A 19,624-nucleotide genomic window follows, 5' to 3' on the forward strand; every position below is an offset into this window, starting at 1 on the left:
AGAATGCTAGCGTGTTATGGGCAACAACGACTCACCCTGTAAGAAATCAACTTTCGACCTATAATACATGTTGAACATGCAAAAACTACAATCAAATCGGAGATTTCTCAATGACAATCAGGCAAAAGAGACAAATGTAGCCGTTTAGCTCCATAGACTCTCAATCAACATGCACTAGCTCGCGATCAACCCCAGTGGAACTCTGGTTGAATTGCAGCCAAATTCGGTATAATGGGGCTTGATAGGGAGTCGCATGGCTCTGTTATCCTCAGACGCTTTTTCGAGAAGCCAGCTTTGGAGAAACTACTGCTACACTGTACATAGGCCATGTGTTGTTTTCAATTAAGCATGTTTTAGATAAGGAGATTCATGTCTCTTGTATGTAATGTATTCGTGTATGGGCCATTGCGCCAGAAATAAACATTAAATAAAATGAATAGTAACGAGTTGAAAAATCTGTTTGACTAATTCTGCAGTTGTAAATAACGTTGGTGTTTTAGAGCCACCTTTGGATCTGTGATGTACTGCAGGTCTGCAGCTTTTATGTGTGTACTGTTGCCGTAACTAGACAGAAGAAGTTGAACAGGAATTAAAGCACTGAGCAATCGCAGTGTTCGTCAGTCCCCTGTTTGACCACCGTCACATTGGTGCCGTGACCCGGATCACTTGGTTAGCGTCAGCTGACCGCCGGAGTGAGTTTAGAGGGGTGAATGTAACCGGTGTGAATCGGTGAAACTCACTCCTCAGGTATGTAGCAGGCCACCCGTGTCAACGAATAGCTAGCTTTTCTTTTGGCGTATCTGGTAGTGGTTGCACTTGGGATGTCAGAGGTGGCAGGTTTGACTCCCGGTGGGAGTGAACATTGGCCCGATACCTCTGACGGAGCGAGACCACGTCTGTTACATGTGCTGGCCCTAAACAGTAGGTCTGGTCGAGTACAAACAGGCGGAGTGTGTGGATGAAACACTCTCGACTCCATCTACTGGTCAAGTGAGTTGGAAGTAAGTAAAAACATATCAATACAATTATAAGCACTGTATTGAGTATTGATTATATAAACGTTTCCAATTATACCACGCAAACTCTTCATTATCGTTTATATCTAGCTAAGACAATTTGATAATGACAATATTGTCTGCTTGAAACAAAAAACAACTGAGTGGAGAAATCCTTCAAACAGATCTTGCCAAACTCATCACATGCCTAGAATATGACAAACAGTAACAGATTTATTTTCCTTCTGAGGTTTAGTCCTACAGAGTATGAGAAAGATTTATTAACGCGTACCGATGCCGCTCCGTGCTGGGCATGATGCACTCGTCTATCATACATGCTTCACACTCACTGTTAGCAATGGACGTCTGCTCTCACACTAGTAGATGTTTTTATGATACCAGAATAAGGTTAGTTTGTACACGCCCCAATGATGGCTCTAGTTGCTCAGTCTACAAGACCTCTAAGCTAAAGTTCGATTTTTAGACAATCCAGTGCAGCCGAAAGTTCCGTGATTACTATAGCACGTAGAACCTTGCAAACGTTGGCAGTGTGGTGTACTTGGCTACAGTTAGCTCTAGCTAGCTAGCAGTAGACTAGCAACTAGTAGTAGACTAGTGTTAGGAAAAACACTCACCTGACCGCCTATGGTAACATCAAAGAACACAATTGGGTTGTTAGGATTTGATGGCTGAACATTCATTCTGGAGGGTGATGGGTAATTACGTGACTATTCACTCTAAACTGAAAACATGCTACCTAGCGAGTTTCAAATGAAATGCGGTACAGAGAGCTACGGCAGCCGACAGCGGACATCAACTAGCCTATAGCTAACGAGGTGGAAAAAAAGACCAATAGTCGCCATAGAAAATTACATATAATACATATTAAAAGACCTAGACAATACATATTGCATTTTAATTACCGAAAATTCAGTTCCTTAAAACAACCACAAATTACAAAAGAGAAAAGTTTACATTTTGTTAAGGTTTATTGGTCTAAATAAAATATTACAAACTAAAATTCCACACAATGCAAAACATGCTCCAGTCTACACCAAGAACCAACTAGCCTACATTTAAACTGAAAATGAAAAAGTGATGCAAGTCATTTTCAATGGTTGATCTTGAGCACCATGTTAAAAAAACGTTATGAATGGTGGTGTCTACAAAGCACAAACTCAAATTGGTTGTGAAGGAAAAGTAGCGTGGTATGTCTCTTGCATAGGCCAATACACTATGTAAAGTAATGAGGTTTCTTGACATTTATACCATATTCGGACAGGGCAGGAGACAGGTCCTCCATTGTCAACGTGTACTTCTTATCCTAAAGTAGAGAAAGAAGATTATTGACCACTAACCTATAAACGTCACACGTAGTTTTAGACATGTGGAAGGTCTCTGGAGAAGGATTCAATGTTTTGACATGTGGAAAAGTGTTATTTCCAAGCAATTCATTTTGCTTATAATATAAATGTGATAAATCCTGTAAATGCCCAACTGTGGGAATACAGCTGCCAAAAGCTGCACACTTTCACAGCATCAAGAACACAAACCTTTGTCTTATTTCTGGAGCTTCCAGAGGCTGTGCCTTTCATCTTACAGTGCTGCAAGGCATCATTGGCGATGTCTGAGATGAACTTTTGAGCAGCAAGAGAGATCAGACGAATTCTAAAATAAATGGGGGGGAAAACAACAAACATATCAGTGTATTACATTTTATTGCAATGCTAACAGTCCAGAGTTTGGCTATACATGTATACAAAACAAAACTCACATTCGTGGATCAGATGCCTCAAAACCAGCTCGATTAAGATAGTAGCCCGTCACTGCATCTGGAATCTAGTGAATACATAATGAACTGTCAATGACAACTACCAAAAAAATCCCAGTTTATCATGCAAATCTCTCAAGTTAATTCAAGATTTCAATTTAAGATCCACACAGCATGACCAAGCTCACTGTAGGAGTGTAGTCCTCCAACTGCATTAGAAAGTCAGCCAGGGGCGTTGTGGAAATGACAGACTTCACGTCTCCATTGGCAATGCCACTAGGAACATAGACGCCGTTGGACACAGACGAGTCAGATGACGAGGTGGCCATTGCAGCTGAGGTTGATGCTGTAAAAGAAAAGAGTGGTAGCCTACTTATATGTCCTCAAAATGGGGGACACGGCACTGGACTGAACTGGGAGAATTGAGTCCTGTTAACAATAATATGATATGAAACAAAGGCATTTCACAAAAGGTATTAGAATCAGCCAACGCGTGTTCACGTTTTTTCTAGTATCGTCGAAAATGTAATCTTCTAAGTCACGCAGATAATAACAGACCTACAGTATGGTGTTAAAAGCTATAAGGTTTGCTTCCTTACCGTTAGTTACAACCGGGGGGATGCTACTAACATTCGTTGCTGTATTACTGTTTGAGATAGGATTACTAGATGCTGATGAATTTGAAGACGAACCCCCGGTTGTGACAGGCTGATTATCAATGTTCATTTTGTTGTCGTCGTCTCAGCTCGGTAAAATATGCAAAACTGTTAAAACAAAAGTACGATAATTTTAGTAAAGTAGTAAATAGTAAATCATACAATGTTGCAAAGTATGCTAAAGTAACGACAAGATCGCAATCTCTTCCAAACCTTGGATAATCTAACATCAACACTTCCTTGTGCATCGATAAATTGCCCGCCGCAGCCTATTTCCTGAAATGTGGTTCCGGTCATTTAGCTTCAACGTAAACGCTGAACGTACACAAACCTTTTTGCAGGTGGTTTTCAGAAGGTAGGGTTATTATTACCAAATATGATTTCACATGGTCACAATATAAAAAGGCATGGGTAATGACTATATTATAATTGGTAGATAGATTCGTATTTTGTTTGGTTCTGCCTGCCTAAAGGCTCCCTCAACCTCACATTCAAGACTGTTCCACGCGTAAATGTTTTTCCTGCGTCATAGCACAGAACGCTACCTACTACTTGACATGAAACATTATTTAAAATGTGTCAAATTTGTGATCAAATAACATGTGAAATATACTTAAAATATGTATACTGAAAAGACAATTAAGAAAATAACAATTAGCAAGTTGCTGCTTAAGCAGTTGGAGTGGGTGCCCTGACCTGACTCGTACAGCCAAGGCAGGACACGTCAAAACTCTGTCTTCAGGTTGCATATGGCACTACAACAATAGGAGCTATTGTGATAAAGTAATATAACAAAACGAATATTACTGTAACATTTCAGTTACTATTATTTTCAGTCTGCCATCATGCCTTCAGTTGTCCATGTCATTGTGGTTGGTGCTGGGAGCCGTGGGAAGACATACTCAGATTTTGCCACCTTCCATCCCGAACGGATGCAGGTCTTTAAACAGTTATATCCTTTAAATCCACCACCACATCTTGATAAACTATTGACACAAGCTATTGCAAAATCTATATGCTGTGTTGGATTTATACAACTTATTGTCAGTCACGTCTAATTATCATACAATTACATTATTATAGAAACGGTATAATACATTATTTTAGGTTGTTGGAGTGGCTGATCCCAGGAAATTTGCAAGAGAGATACTTCAAAAGCAGCACAACATTGCAAATGAAAATATATTTGAAGGTAAGGGAGTCATACCAAGTAGTATGATTTTATAAGCATTTGATCCTCTAGCCTGATTTAATGTTTGGTTTGTGATGTTTCTTAGATTGGCACAATATAGTACAGAGAGAAAAGTTTGCAGATGCTGTGTTTATTTGCACTCCAGACCGTCTTCATAAGGTAATGTAGTAGTCATCATTATAGAACAAATATGATTAATCACAAAATCTTTAGCACAGGTTAGTTTAGGTAATGTGCTCAAATGGTCAATTAAACACTGTTATAATGTTATAATTGATAGTGTAATAGATGAAATTCTGTTTTTATCATTCTGTTTCAACCTAATATGTACAGGACCCAGCAGTGGCACTCGCAACAAAAGGCTATCATGTTTTATTGGAGAAACCCATGGCTGTAAGTAACACCACTGAATGGTCGGGAAGCTACTGTATGCACAGCTCTTTTTGTAAGAACAAGTAAAACAAGTATGAGTCAGCTAGGGATTTGATTTGCATTTTTGTTGTTGTCATTTTAGGTGTCTACTGAGGATTGCACAGAGATTGTGGAGACATGCATTCAGAGTGGAGTTATGCTCACTGTATGCCATGTTCTTCGATATGACCCAGTGATCCGCAAAATAAAAGTATGTTTATCTTCACCACTTTCCCAAAATTATACAGTAAGAACTAACACATTTGAAAGACGGAAATTGCAGTGAAGTCTTCCATGATTGGTGATTATTTCAAGGTTTCAACTTATTTTGATCAAAATCTATGAATGATTCTGCAGGAGCTGATTGACAGTGGAGTTATTGGTGAGGTGATCCATATCCAACACCTAGAACCGGTAAGTGTGTAACAGTATACGAAATTACAGAATAGTTATACAATTAGGAACTATTTACATGCATGATTTTGACCATCTTATCTGTATGCATCTCTTTAACATTGTAGTATAAATACCAGATGTGGGTTATCAGATATTCTTATGTATTTTATTTTTGCAGGTGGGATTCTACCACTTTGCCCACTCTTTTGTTCGAGGGAACTGGAGGAATGAAGCTGAAAGCTCCTTTGCCCTTTTGGCTAAATGCTGCCATGACATTGACCTAATACATCACTGGGCTGGAGGACGCAGGTAAAACATTTGTAGACTAAAACAATAAACAGTAATGTAGCTTACACAACACACTGTTTCACACTACTTAACTGTGATGTCTGTCCTCAATCGCTCAGGTGTTTGAAAGTATCGTCATTTGGATCTCTCAGCCACTTCCGCAAAGAATGCAAGGTGTGTGTTTTGAGGCTAGTTATTCACATCATCACTATTTAGAGTTAGGGTTACTACCAATCACTAACAGTGATCTTCGAATGAAGTGCATCAACTTTTGTTATTCTCATGCTATATATTACTTTACTGTGTTTTTGTCCAGCGTTGTTAATTTACTTAAGGTAGCTATAACCACATTCAATTCTAGCCACCAGGTGCGGGAGATCGCTGCCTACACTGTCCTGTGGAGGGAGACTGTTCATATTCTGCTCGTAAGATCTACTTGGACAGAGTTAAGCAGGTCCTTGCCATTTATACATAAATGCCTCAAACTAAATGCCATTCTGCATTCATTGATAGACTATTTTCAATCCATTCATTTACATTTAAATACAAACTTGTAATGTAATTGAAATAATTACTTGATCATGAATACATTTGTGTCTTAGGGTCATACGGGTTGGCCGGTGTCTGTAATATGCCCCAGCTCTCTCCCAGACATTGAATCTGTGACAGATGCCTTAAAGACAGGGCCTTATGGACGCTGTGTATATGAATGTGATAATGACGTTTGCACCAACCAAGTAAGAATGTCTTCAGTCTGGTTTGAAAATGTTTAGTTTGATACTTTCCGAAAGATTAAAATGCAAAAGCAAACCAAACCAGTATGCACACATCTTAAAATGTTGGTTAAAAGTTAATTTGCAGTTATGTACTCTCTTCCTTTCACATTCCTACTGTTATTTCATCTGTACAGGTTGTAAACATGGAGTTTGACGGTGGTCTTACAGCATCCTTCTCCATGGTGGCATTTACAGAGGAGATATGTCAGCGAAGAACAACCATTTATGGTAGCAAGGTTAGACTTATACTGTATATTCTAACAACAGTAATATATTAACTATGTAATTGCAGTGAATGTATACATGATGTGAAGCAATGTCCTAGGATATGTTATTTTTCTCTACCGAATGCAAATCTTCAAGCAATCCTGTATTACTGGCAAAGCAGGATCCTCAAAATAAACTGCAGTATATTAATCCTGCAGGGGGAGCTCTCTTACAATGGTAATGAGATTAGAGTGTTTGACTTTCTGACTCAAAGAGCCACAAAGCACAAATCCAATGTCCCAGGGCACTTCGGTATGGGTGGTCATAGCGGGGCTGACTATCACTTGGTAGATGCCTTCATCTCTGCTGTGGCGGTAAGGCTGTTAATAGTCAACATATTATCAGCACATCAACACCTTGCTCTTCTACCTCTACTCTTATGTTCAACTTAAACAATTAGATAGTTTGAGTAGTTAATAAAGTTGTAGGTAAACAAAGATATATTATTTTGAATGTCATTAAGAAAGGTTTGGGCATTATGTGTCTGTCATTGACTTAGTGTGTGTTTGTCTACAGAGTGGAGATGCATCCTTGATCCGTTCAGGTCCAAGGGAGACTTTGCGAAGCCACAAACTGGTTTTTGAAGCAGAACGCGCCCGTTTGGAAAGCAAGGTGGTGTTCTGTGAGACTGACCCATGAGTAGAGGAATAGACAAGGTGAAATGCAGACAGTAAATCATCATGATTATAATCAACGACAATGATTCCCATCCCCACTTGACCAATCTGAATATTCTCAGGATAAATGCACTTTATTGGTTTAATGTAGACCATGTTATATTTAAATGTGAATACATATAAAAGTAACATTCTGTCATCTAATTCATTGAAAAATATAGTTTTTGATGCCTCAATGAAAAATATGGCAATTTACTCTTGTTGTTTGGTGAGTCTGAGTTCATATGTTAATATTTCATAAAACATCTTAGATACAAACAACTGACAAGAAACAACAAGGGACAATTGTCAAGTAAGAATTTAGATGGTACAAAAAATATAACTCTATTCTTTGCCTCCACAAATGTCTCTATTGTCAACTTAAAGTCAACATTAAATCAAATAAAAGGGATTCTTTCAGACTAATGTTTTTAAACAATCTTTAACAGAGGTACTCAGAATATGGTTTCTCCACCATAAAACAATACAGAGCTTTTCTGTTTCTGGCTCATCCAAGGCCTGTTTGAGCACTCTCTTATCCCAACCCCAAGCCACTGTGACCACAGAACCCTCACCATGACAGACTCCATGACGACCTCATTCCAGGTGGGCCTGCTTCCTCTCTCTACCCAGTCAATCTCGAGTCTGCATCCATCAACTGTTCTGTGTCCACCCAACGTTGTCTGCGGGCAGCACAGTGCGACACACGAGGGTCACAGAAGAATCTGGTGATTCGTCTCGCGCATCAGACCTTTCACAGTGCGTGTACTCCGGTGCAGTGGCTAGCTCCAGCACAGTGAAGGATGGTGACCTGGAAGGTTTGTAACTTCTCTATGCCCTTTGCCCACATCGTCAGGTCATCATCCTTTCATCCTGTCCCCTATTGGGCTGAAAAGGTTGCTTCTCTTTGTGGTGGGCTATGTGTTTGCATGTGATAGGTCTGGTCCCCCCTGGATGTGTGTCCATCCCCCAGCACTGCCTCTATCATCACGGCCCTTTTGTCTAATAGTCTAGGTTGAGGAAGGCTGCCTATGCACAGTGAAGCTTGCTTGTTGATAAACATGTTTACTTAAGTTTTACTTTCGTTCAACTGAAATACGCTGAACAGTGAATACGTGTTTCATATTGTAGGAACATGTTCAAATTCATTCAATTTCAAAAGTGAGTTGTTATTCCACTTTTTGTTATTTGTACTGAAGAGATAGCCTATGCCCTGGACAAACTCAGTGGTCACAGGCAACGCTGTTACACAGGGACTGGGAATGGCGTGGGCAGACTTCAAGGCCATGTCCCCTGTCTGTCCATTATCATTTAGTCACAGAAATACACACAAATACTCACATGCAGACAAATGGCATTCATGATGAATACTAGCCTTTTCTGACCTGTGTATTCATTCACTTGCTGCCAATTGTAGAATAATTGTCCAGCATAATCATTTAAAAATCAATCTTTTTATCACAACTGTGAGGGACAGGAACATCATGATCCCATCCTTGCAACAGTTCCCAGTCTGAACAGTCCTATATAACACTACAAAAGGGATCACCTTACTGTCTTACTTTCTCAATTACAGAATGACTCTGGCAATAAGGGAGGGTAGTGTAAACAAATGAAATCATTATATGGGAGTTCATAAAGAGAAAGAAAAATCTGAAATGAACTAATCTAGAGTATTGTTCTATCTTTCTTTCTCTCTCTATGCATATACAATAGATTAAATAGATCAGGTAATCTTTCTTGGTCAGATAGATTGCTGAAGTAAATACCCTTGTCGTCAACAGAACTCCAAGTTTTATTATGAGTAAAGGATGATAAAGAGTCAGAGGTAGGGCACTGTGTAAAAGAGGAATACGTGCCTGTGTGTTGGAAAGGCTATGAAACCAAGCCTCAGTGACGGACTGGCTGACTCATTTGGAATACATCTGCTGACTCAGTTGGCCAACCTGCTCTAACTCTGCCTCTGCAGCTGCACTCACTCTCTAAAACACTAAGTGTGTGTGTGTGCTTACTGTGTGTACAGAATGTGTGTGTGGGAGAGAGATTGGTCACTTTAATGTTTCCATTACAGTGTTTTCCTTGGGAATTGTTTATGTCACTTGAGGTTTCAGAAATGGAGCTCATTATTTTAACCAACCAGATACAAATATTAAATAAACCACATCTCTAACAACACAAGGAATTTACAAACCTAGAAACAGCTAAATACATGTGTCATCTGCTTTAGTTTTGCCTGGAGCCAAGGATCCCTATCTTAGACAAGCTCAACTACCATTATCCCTGAAAAGGAGATAGGGGGATGAAACAGAAAGCAGAAGGTAGAACGCAGTGATAGAGCTATAAAACTGTAAAACATTGCATACTCCTGTTCTGTGACTCAACAGGAAGTGGAGTGTGAGGTGAGCATAGAATGGAAAGGGAGAAGAGGGTGGGAGGGATGAGTTGAAGAAGAAAAAAGAGGGGGGGCAACTGTGTCATGTCTCAAGATTCCAAAACAAGTTACTGGCAGAGAAAGAAAAAGAAAGAAAGAACCCAGAGGGTCTTTGAAACTGGGCTGAAGATACACAGACAGCCTGGTCATTACTCCAACCTACAACTCTGTGATGGAAAGCCACACATTCACACAAAGGCAAACAAATCACCAGGTTTAGGTCTGTTTGCATACCTTACCTAACTTTTTCATAACTATTCTGGGTAGTTACTAATGCTGTGAAAATAAGTGAGATTGGATGTGCTCCAAGGTCTTGTTTAACGGCAATGACACGCATATAATGAATTCACCAAATGTTTTTGTTGTCACAAATATATACTCAAACTCCATATTATTTTCTCCCAAACCCCTTTCACTTCAATCTGCAGGAGATAAAATCGTTAACACACTTATTTACAGCTGGTTTATATATCAGAGAACACCCCATGATATGATGTAATCAGTTCAAACCTACACAATTTACCAGAGAATGTATATGAACATATGACTGTTCAGCTCCAATGCCATTGTAGGCAGACATTCACAATTCTTGTTTTAGTCTTCAACTTTACAAACCTCTGATATTTAACATTAAATATATTGCTAGTTACATTATGAATAGTATTAAAACAAGTCTTTATGAAAGTGTATTTCTTTACATATGAAATATGACAAATGAGAAACTTCTTACCATCTTCTTAAAACAATGGCTCTGGACACGTTTGATCTTTGATGTCAAAGTATTTGAAGAATTCCTCTTCCTACAAAGCAATCATGTCTTTGAAGGAGGAGTGGTGGGTTGCACGTAGGGTGGAGGTGGGGGATGCATGGCACTAACAGCTGTGAGGGACGGAGGTCTCTTAGCAGGAAGTAACTCGACCTCCCCTGTGAGAGTTTGGCCCTCCCTTGTTCCAACCCTCATAGCTGAAGTCCATTGATAGTATAGAGAGGGGCCTGAGGGAGAAAAGCACAGCATGTAAGAAAATACAGAGGGCTGTATCCTTCATGTTTGATGTAGCACTTTCTGAAAGTGGGCCTCATGTAAACGTCAGTGACAAGGAAAGGTTCATGAGGTATTTGTAGACTATAACCCACACAGAAAACGTTCTGTGGCACAGATTTTTCTTTCTATTATTCCCCTGGTTTATGTTGTATTTATTTACGATGACACAGTAACATCTAATACAAGTGAGAGATGTTATAAAGGTCATGGAAATAAGAGTTCTATAAGAGCATTTGTCCCATAATGCATTTTCAGTTGACAACGGAAAACTGACATGAGTATCTGCAGGTGCTTCAAGAATTTGCCTTATATGGTATTTCCTGTGTACTGCAGAAGATAAAAACAGTTTCCCAATGGGTAGGGGGAGTTTGTTTCTTAGTCCTGTGGATGTATATTGATTTTGACTGTATTTACCCAGATGGCTCACAATTATTGTTGTTGTGTCCTTTTGCAATGCTGCGTGGCAATGAAAACAGTGTGTTCCGGTTGGCTTGGTCTTGTCTTGATGCAGGATTTTGACTTTGACTAGCTTGCAACTATACCCTAAAACATCCACACACTCCCAAGTATTTATATTCTATGGGTGTGGGGAAATTTGACAAAAAGCATCCAAACTAATGTATTGCTTTTGGTTAAACCTTTGCATTAAATGCGTATACCAGTAGATTTTCAGAGCTATGTGTCTATGATCTGACAAACCTGTCTTTACTGAATGAAGCCTTTTCCGTATAATTAAGGAACACCAAGTTCCTTGTGTTAACATTATGTTATGATGATGATGAGTAGGCCTATGTCACCCATATTTCTGATAAACATGCGTAATGAGTTAGAACTTTTTCTGGTTAGAAATGAAAACAGGCACCTTTAAGAACAGCTTGGGTGGAGCTACGGCATGCTTATAAAAGAATAAGGAAAGATCGTCACAGGGAGCAAATTAATTTCACGAGCGAATGTTGTCGCTAAAGGAAAGTCGCACGTGCAAGTGGATTAGAGTTAACTAATAACCGAGGACCTATGTACTGAAGGATTTACACTAGCTGTCACAAGTAGGAGGAACAACAACACACCTTTAATTGACTTGTTTTTATAGTAAGTATTTATGGTTTGTGCTCATTTGTATTTAGGAAGCTGTTATCCACTTATTAACCAAAGTAGCCTAATACGTTTCACGTAAACGATTAGGCATTGTTATGGTACATCAATGACTGGCTGCCCAGCGCTGTAAGTGAACACTAGTTAATGACAAACAATCAATTAGTTAAAGTTATAAATCAGTTTACAAATCATATTCTCGTTTTGGTATTGTACCTTAGCGATGTCGGAAATACAGTGATGGGATAATGTCGATGCTATTTGGAAAATGATTCGTACCTTAGTCACAGGTCAGATGGTCGAGTTTGCGGAATATAGGGTGTGTTCACATGGAAAACTTTAGCAGGTAGGAGTAGGGCTGGTTGCCTGAAACCTGTTGGCTACTATTTCTGTAGAAATAGAATATCATTTTCTTCTTTGGACAAATATATGCTCTATGCTAGGGATCAATCCTGGTCCTCAGGGTACACAGTCCTCGTATGTTTTAGATGTTTCCCTGCTTCCTACACACATTATTAAAATGAACTGGTCGTTGTTCATGCTTCCACAGAGCTAGATAACAAACCAGTCATTTGAATCAGGTGTGTTGGAGCAGGGAAACATCTATAACATACGCAGGACAGTGGACCCTGAGGACCAAGATTGAACACCCTGCTTTATGCCAATAAAGCAGGATAAGCCAGTAATAAGCCTTTAAAACTGAGTTACTCACTCTGCTGCCTGTGCAATTTCATAGACTGCACCTGTATCAAGAGTAGGCTAAGCGCAGCCTATAGGAGGCTAATGAAAGCTGAATGTAATTCAAATCCACCAGTGGTAGTGAATTTGCCCTAGGCCACCCATAGGCTCCAGCTCCAGATAAACAAGTTGTTGGGAAAATAACTGTGAGGGCTAGTTTTCCTGTCCTCAATTGGCTTGTTCTGCCTATGACTGTAATGCCAATACCAATTCTTAATCTCCCAGGGGTTTTGTTTCTCAAGCTCATACTTCGGCCATCCCTCGATGTCTCCATGGCATGTCTTTTCTCCTGACCTCATGGGAGAGTTCGCTTGGATTTTCAGGCTTGCTTCTCCCTGCAACATTTGAAAACAAAGGCCCATTCATGCCCGAGAGTGGCCCCATTCATGCACATTGAGTAATTGCCGGTAGAATTCATTATTGTTTTGTTTCTTCCATCTCCGAGGCTCACTGACGGAAACGACGCTGAACGTTATGCTTGCTGAAGGCACATCAATATTCAGACATACCATATAGGCCTAGGTCTTGTTGTATACGTCCTCGGTATGCATAACCAGCCCACGTCAACCCCTCCTATAAAGATGTTTTTGTGAATGAATGTGGATCTTGGCAATCTCAAAATGTATTTTTTTTTTATTCTTGTCATGTTATTGTAGACTTGATTAACATTTTACCTATCATTTTTCATTTCAATAAAGTTGTCCCCTGTTGTCACAGTGGGAGAATCTACTGGAAAACCCTTTTTGGCTCTTCATAAAACTAAATTGATCCATTGATTTAACCCTTCTTGATGTTCATTTATTATAGTTTTTTTGCATCAGGAAAAACAGATGGTGTTGTCTTCGGCAAACGCTAAATTATTTGTTCCTTTTCAAGTTGTTTTGGGATTGTAAACGTGGATACATTTATATCTGGCAAAATAGTGGTCAACGTACCGGCATTACACATGTTGAAAGTACAAGGATGCTATGCGGTTTTCCATATTGTTCGCATACGTGAAAGGGTTGGTTTTCAAAACTGTGTTGTGCATACTTTATTGCACATTTTGGTGAAGCCACTGCCCTCCTTTTGTTGCATAGGTGCCTACACATTGTGTTATCAAGTTTAAATTGTATATGTGAAGCTATAATTCAAATAGCTGCTGTCCACTGTCGTGTGTGTGTGTGTATGCATGCACTATCTCCTGTTTAAATTTGTATGTGTTTTGGCTCACTGTCACACTGGGAGTTTGTCATTCCAACGTTACAGGAGCGTTGCACAATTGCCCTGTGTTGAAAGGCAGGAGTGAGGCTTCATAGTGTGTGCCCTATCCGGCAGTAATTACTATAGAGGACGGCTGGCACCACTGCAAAGGGGTGGGAGGGAGAAGGGAGTTCTCAGACCTTCCCACTGGTGACCCAGAGGTTGCGCAATGCTCCACGCCTCAAACAACTCTCTTTGAGCTGGAGTCACAAAGGGGAGACACACATGACCAGCTTTTCTCAGCAAAGGAAGCTATATTCTGGTGTAGGTTGAGTGGTTGGTTGGGTTTTTGTTATTGACGCTTTGTTTTGTATTTACCTTTACCCTTTTTGTGAAATCAGGCAAATAAATTATTTTGTGACAACGTATCCTTACTAGGCTATTAAACTTCAGTTTCAGCAATACCAGTAACTTCTGTAATTGTTAGATCACAATAATACAGCTGGGTACATTAACAATATTAATTCACCAACAACCAACACACACAAATATAAATTCAGGTTGACTTATGTTTCTTTCTGTCATTCTCTTTCAGGTATGCCAGCAGTGGAGGAGCATGACTTGTGTATTGGTTCGCTGAGCAGGTTGATGGATTGTGCTCATATCTGTGGGGCTGTGTACCTCACAGACCTACCTTTTCTCTGAGAGCAAAAGCTCAAGTCTGGCCCTCAGCATGTCTGGGGCCCAGCCTTACCACTGGGGACCGCAACATGTTGTTAACAGGTAAGCAAACACCATGTTTAGTGAATAATCCAAAATCAGTGTGGTGTGGTATTGCCTTGTTCTGTTGACATTCAAGATTTCAATAGAAATGGGAGAAGCAATGTATGAGAACCTGTGAGTGGGCTGCACAGCAGGGTTTCCTTGATATTTTCACTGAAGGTTTGATAATGATGGAAGAAACTACCTAATTTTGTTGTTTGATTTCCTATCTTTAGAATGTTTACATCTAAATAATAATTGTCATGCTGTTAATCTATATGTTTGCTCTGGATAAGAGCGTCTGCTAAATGACTAAATGTAAAATAACTAAATGTAAAATATGTTGCTTTAATGTTAAGTTTAAATCCTTAACATTGTTGCTGTGTCACCTTGATCCTAAGCAACATACAGATCCCATGCAGGACCATGTAATGCTTGTCATGACAAATAAAATGACTGACTCATTACTAGTTATGAGTAGAAATAATTAACATATTCATGCATGTTCTGGTATCTGGTTGTTCTGCAGCATGTGCTTTGACTTGGGTATTGACAGCATGGAACACAACCGGAGAGAACTTCAGCAACAACAGCTTTCCGAGGGATTTGAGAGTAAGTGAAGGACAGGACATTTTGATCAAATGTATACAGTACTAGTACAGAACTGTCTCTATCTCTCAATATTAGTACTTTTAAATAAATATAAAAGTTTTGTATTTTTATTTTTATTATTCACAGCCATACTAATGTTGTTTCTTTCTGTGTTTTCCCCAAAAAAATGAAAAGAAAAGTTTACACTATTGGATAGAGTCTGGAGTAGTAGTACATTTGTATTAGCTGGTTGACTAGCAGGTTTTCAGTAATATGAATGGTGTGACTGTGAAAAGGGAAAAGTAGAGATAGCTTCCTTCCTCCTGGCTGTCTATCTGGTCACTGGCTGTTCCTGAGGTCTGGGGCAAATCGGATGTTTCCACACAGGATGTTTCTCAGGAAGCTCAACAGAAGGTTATGGGAAGCTTTGCTAGATTGTCACTTGAGTAACTGGTTGTTGTGGCTGATATGAGGAGAGGGAGCTTCTTGTTTGTGCTGGTACAAACAACAAATAATATTGTTTGAATTTAGAATGTGGATGAAGTTTGTTAGGTGTGGACTGGCTTCGGGAGGCACACAGTTATCAGCTCACGCATGCTTACCCTGAATATACACTGACACTATATATATATATATATATATATATATATATATATATGAATCTGATCCTGGGTACATTTTTGCGCATGGTATAAGAATAAAAAATGTATGTGTAAATCAGTGTTTAAATGTTCTTTATTGTTTCTTACAGGCAGACTCCCTACCCACTTACCAATGTATCAGAACCTTCATCAGTTAGCCTCCAACATACCATGTCTCACTGAGAGGGATCAGGTGGTCCCGTCCTTCCAGAGATTAACTGTGTATGAGCATGGTCAGCCATACATCCCCTGTAGAGACCCCAAACCCCTCCCTCCTCTTCCAGACCCAGAGGATCTCTCATCGGATGAGGCAGCGGATGGAGAAGTAGAGTTTTTTACAGATGAAAGACGCCACCTACTGCCTAAAAGCTGCCCTAAATATTTTGCCCTGCGCCATGGTGGCCCAGGACGGCGTAGCTTCAGAGGCTGTGGCCAGACCAACTATGCCTACCATGAAGGCCAGGTTGTAGATGGCAGCAGTGGAGCTAACTATGCCACCAGCAGTTGGGCTAACAATAAAGCTAAATCTGTGGTTACCATAGAGGCAAGTGGAAGAACAAGCAGTAGTCCTAAGGTTGGAACTAGCAATGGGGGTAGCGTTGGAATCCAAGGACAGTGGTTCCAGATACAGAAGGGAGAGCAGGGGATGGCAGCAGCTAGGGTCGTCCCTCTTGGGAAGCAGCCAGACCGCACCCAACGTGCCAAACTGCGTCGTTCTCACTCAGAAAGACGCCTCGTAAACCACCACAACCACCATCACCATGCTCACAGCAACTGCAGAGACAACACCCAAGACAAACCTGAGGTACCTCCACGTGTTCCTATCCCCCAACTGCCCTTAAAGAGCACCACCACTGACTCTTCTACCAACTACCATGACAAGGACAAGCCTCCCAAAGTACCACCTAGGGTGCCTTTGCAGCCCACTGTCCCACCCCGTACTCCCAGCCCCAAGAGCCTCCCTATCTATGTCAACGGGGTAATGCCCCCCACTCAAAGCTTTGCTCCCAATCCCAAATACGTCAGCAAAGCCCCTCAGAGATTTCCTCTGCAGAGCGAGGGGGCATCTTCTGCAGATATGCAACCCCCCTGTATTGTGCCCATCATGGAGGGTGGAACAAAAGCCAGCGCCACACACTATTTTCTTCTTCCTCGCCGTCCGGCCTACATGGACAGGCTCGAAAGGTTCCTCAAGGAGGCAGACAGTGAGTCTGCTGGTGGTGCATGTTGCTCTGCCAGAATGAGCATAAACACCCTCTACCGTTGATCTAAAGCCTCAGGAAACTCAAAGAATTACCCTATTCTCCCTCAGTCTTAGGGTAAAAACACTTACAAAAACGAAATAAACCTCCATCTGTGATGTAACAATCATTTATGTCATAGAATGAGATTTGAAGTCAAGATTTTATATTTATATTGTATTGATTTATGGTGAGTTTTGGACAGTTAATATAGTCAGTCTCCATACTGACACAATCCAATAAGAAGTGTGTTAAAGGGTAAAGTGATAATTTTCTAGTCTCGTTTGAGCTTTTCAATAATACAATAATTCAGATTTCACTCGTCGATGTAGCCATTATCACGGGGCTGAAGTCAAGTTAGTCTCAGGTTGGATATTCTACAGATAGTCCACATTAAATTTCCTTACATTCACTAACAGAAGTTAGGGACCAAAGTTGTTTTATTAAAATTTAAATAGCTCCAAAAACTTAATGACACTGGCACACCCTTTGATTAGTCCATTTTCATCTCACACATTGTTATACAAAGTCTTAACATTTTAATTTCAATAGTTCATTGGTCATGTGACCTTCAAACCTCAAACTATATTTCAATCTATGAATATATAATGCAACCCCATTAGATTGTCCAAATTTGCTGGTGTGTTGGTTAAGCAGACATTTAATAAGGGATATTTTGCCAAGTCTTATATTAATATAACTAAACCCCAAAACTATTTTAAGATCGCATTTAAGGAAAAAAGGTTTTCGGCCATGAAGTTTTGGGTCAGAAGTTTTGGTTTCAGCCCAGAATTTTCATTTTGATTCATCACTACCCAAACCAATAAGTATACTTATCACATCACACAGCTTTATGCTTTGAACAGCTGGTCTGTTATTGAATGTTAACTAATTATGAAAACGTTTCCAATGTCTAGTGCAGTCTGTACATTGGTGTAAATGTTTAAAATATTGATTTTTTGCTTAACTTTGGTCTAATTTAACCTCACCCTTACAGTATTTTGAATGTCAGTTTGTGTGAGACGGAAGGATAAATAGTTATTTTAAGTTATCAGTTAGACATGCTTTTACCAGGTAACTAAGTAAACAATAACTATGTGTAATGGTTACTGAAGTTGTGTTATGTAGTAATTGAGTCCCTGTAGAAGCGAGAGATGCCTTTTTTATGTTAATGTGCAGATTTATGAGATGCCCTTGTTATATTTATGAAGCTGTGTCACTGTTTGGACATTGTTTTCTATGTAAAAGTGCCGTTATTTCAAGGGTAGTTTGTCACAGTATTTAAAGTGTTTTTTTGTGTTGGAGTGAAATTTGTGATTTTGTATTAATCTATTTATAGAAATTAAATAACTTATTTGAACTGCTTTTGTTGTGCTCAATCTTTTTGTATTTAGGCACAGCACAGAATAAAATAAAGAATCTCTGGCTTGACAACTGACCAGCTTGAGTGAACTGTCCATTTACCTGATCATTGAAATATACAGTGTATCTATAATGTTTTCACACATGCATATACATTTATTTAAAGCTGCATTGTTACCACCCCAAATATTTTCATGGTCACAGGTCAGTTCCTTCCCAATGAGTCTACACATTACCTTGTTAATATCTTGATCATTTTCACATTTCAAAGGGGAACACTACAATGACTAAAGACACTGTGCTAAATGGATAAAAAACTCAGGAGAAAGTGACATGTTATTTTTGTATATTATTTTTGCATTGGTTAACAACAGCACCTTCTTTTGGCAACTGTACAATAGTTGTGGACACATTTGGAGACAGTACCTTTAACCTTGCAACCCAATTGATATTGTTTACTGGTGTCCAACTACCATTCAATCGCACTGCGAAAGGACAAATCCTCTTCCACTAAATTTAGATTAATCAAAACAACTGTACTTCACAAAATCTCATTTCGGAAATAAACACTCTGATTCGCAATTTAGATAAGATACATTTATTGAATTGACATCTTCAATAAAATAATGGTGATGCCTTATGCAAACTATGTCATCAAAATATTATTGAAATCATAATAAGTCAAATTGGTATGTGAAAGATAAATATTTCCTGCTAAGTTTCTTAAATCAAGTTATGTCCCAGTGCAACCTGTAGATGGCAATAACGCATAAAGAATCCAGGGCACTAGCCAGCAAAGTATACTTTTCAGTATATCCTTTTTTATTTTTAGTTGTCTCCTATTAATTGTCCAGCAATACATTAGTGTTCCACCAATGGTTCAATTATAATTTAGTTTATTAATAAAATATTCAAATTATATATATAATAACAACATTATATAAAAACATACTTGAAACTATCAATTGTGTGGAAGATGATTAGATGATTCTCCTGATACCAGAGTAATCTACCAAACCTGGTGATCCTAGTAGGCTCCCAGTAGGCTCTAAATTCGAGGAATCGAATGAACCTTCTACAAACTACGGTTGTTTCAGAATCTAGAAGAAAAAGATTATTTGAATTCAAGTGAAG

General features: G+C 39.4%; 3 protein-coding genes across 10 annotated transcripts; 2 read left to right on the forward strand and 1 right to left on the reverse strand.

The window, feature by feature from the left end:
- The first annotated feature begins 582 nt into the window (after positions 1-582).
- Positions 583-7,624, forward strand: LOC124470113. Of its 5 annotated transcripts, none has more exons than XM_047023856.1 (14): positions 584-1,001; positions 4,259-4,360; positions 4,530-4,614; positions 4,700-4,773; positions 4,948-5,007; positions 5,129-5,236; positions 5,383-5,439; positions 5,600-5,730; positions 5,829-5,883; positions 6,071-6,163; positions 6,312-6,446; positions 6,620-6,721; positions 6,911-7,066; positions 7,269-7,624. In XM_047023856.1, the coding sequence occupies exons 2-14, from the start codon at positions 4,268-4,270 to the stop codon at positions 7,389-7,391; spliced, it is 1,272 nt and encodes a 423-aa protein (XP_046879812.1). In that variant the 5' UTR covers positions 584-1,001; positions 4,259-4,267; the 3' UTR covers positions 7,392-7,624. The 5 variants fall into 5 exon arrangements, with proteins under 5 accessions (XP_046879813.1, XP_046879812.1, XP_046879811.1 ...); XM_047023855.1 differs by lacking the exon at positions 584-1,001 and adding an exon at positions 3,119-3,239; XM_047023854.1 differs by lacking the exon at positions 584-1,001 and adding an exon at positions 3,694-3,777.
- LOC124470114 (transcription initiation factor TFIID subunit 10-like) lies at positions 1,966-3,710 on the reverse strand. 3 transcript variants are annotated; one of them, XM_047023860.1, is made up of 6 exons: positions 3,636-3,710; positions 3,459-3,530; positions 2,955-3,112; positions 2,770-2,834; positions 2,549-2,663; positions 1,966-2,319 (listed from the first exon to the last, which is right to left on the reverse strand). In XM_047023860.1, exons 2-6 carry the CDS (start codon positions 3,490-3,492, stop codon positions 2,230-2,232), a joined length of 462 nt encoding a protein of 153 aa, XP_046879816.1. In that variant the 5' UTR covers positions 3,493-3,530; positions 3,636-3,710; the 3' UTR covers positions 1,966-2,229. The 3 variants fall into 3 exon arrangements, with proteins under 3 accessions (XP_046879816.1, XP_046879814.1, XP_046879815.1); XM_047023858.1 differs by having other exon boundaries at positions 3,366-3,530; XM_047023859.1 differs by having other exon boundaries at positions 3,459-3,671.
- A 4,182-nt stretch (positions 7,625-11,806) lies between the features above and the next one.
- On the forward strand, positions 11,807-18,397 carry LOC124470112 (ERBB receptor feedback inhibitor 1-like). 2 transcript variants are annotated; one of them, XM_047023850.1, is made up of 4 exons: positions 11,807-11,970; positions 14,489-14,676; positions 15,185-15,267; positions 15,998-18,397. In XM_047023850.1, exons 2-4 carry the CDS (start codon positions 14,627-14,629, stop codon positions 17,152-17,154), a joined length of 1,290 nt encoding a protein of 429 aa, XP_046879806.1. In that variant the 5' UTR covers positions 11,807-11,970; positions 14,489-14,626; the 3' UTR covers positions 17,155-18,397. The 2 variants fall into 2 exon arrangements, with proteins under 2 accessions (XP_046879806.1, XP_046879807.1); XM_047023851.1 differs by lacking the exon at positions 11,807-11,970 and adding an exon at positions 14,157-14,217.
- The last annotated feature ends 1,227 nt before the right edge of the window (positions 18,398-19,624 follow it).

The sequence above is a fragment of the Hypomesus transpacificus genome, chromosome 8 (assembly GCF_021917145.1).
Source record: "Hypomesus transpacificus isolate Combined female chromosome 8, fHypTra1, whole genome shotgun sequence".
NCBI lineage: Eukaryota > Metazoa > Chordata > Actinopteri > Osmeriformes > Osmeridae > Hypomesus > Hypomesus transpacificus.

Bases quoted from the DNA above. Each gene is read 5' to 3' on its own strand.
- LOC124470114 (XM_047023858.1), bottom strand. From the start codon at position 3,492: ATGAACATTGATAATCAGCCTGTCACAACCGGGGGTTCGTCTTCAAAT. The intron at 3,113-3,365 runs GTAAGGAAGCAA...TTTCTTTTACAG, and splicing joins CCCCCCGGTTGTAACTAACG to CATCAACCTCAGCTGCAATG. The intron at 2,835-2,954 runs GTGAGCTTGGTC...TGTATTCACTAG, and splicing joins TGGAGGACTACACTCCTACA to ATTCCAGATGCAGTGACGGG.
- LOC124470113 (XM_047023853.1), top strand. From the start codon at position 3,704: ATGTGGTTCCGGTCATTTAGCTTCAACGTAAACGCTGAACGTACACAA. The intron at 5,008-5,128 runs GTAAGTAACACC...TTGTCATTTTAG, and splicing joins TATTGGAGAAACCCATGGCT to GTGTCTACTGAGGATTGCAC. The intron at 5,237-5,382 runs GTATGTTTATCT...ATGATTCTGCAG, and splicing joins CAGTGATCCGCAAAATAAAA to GAGCTGATTGACAGTGGAGT.
- LOC124470112 (XM_047023850.1), top strand. From the start codon at position 14,627: ATGTCTGGGGCCCAGCCTTACCACTGGGGACCGCAACATGTTGTTAAC. The intron at 14,677-15,184 runs GTAAGCAAACAC...GTTGTTCTGCAG, and splicing joins CCGCAACATGTTGTTAACAG to CATGTGCTTTGACTTGGGTA. The intron at 15,268-15,997 runs GTAAGTGAAGGA...TGTTTCTTACAG, and splicing joins GCTTTCCGAGGGATTTGAGA to GCAGACTCCCTACCCACTTA.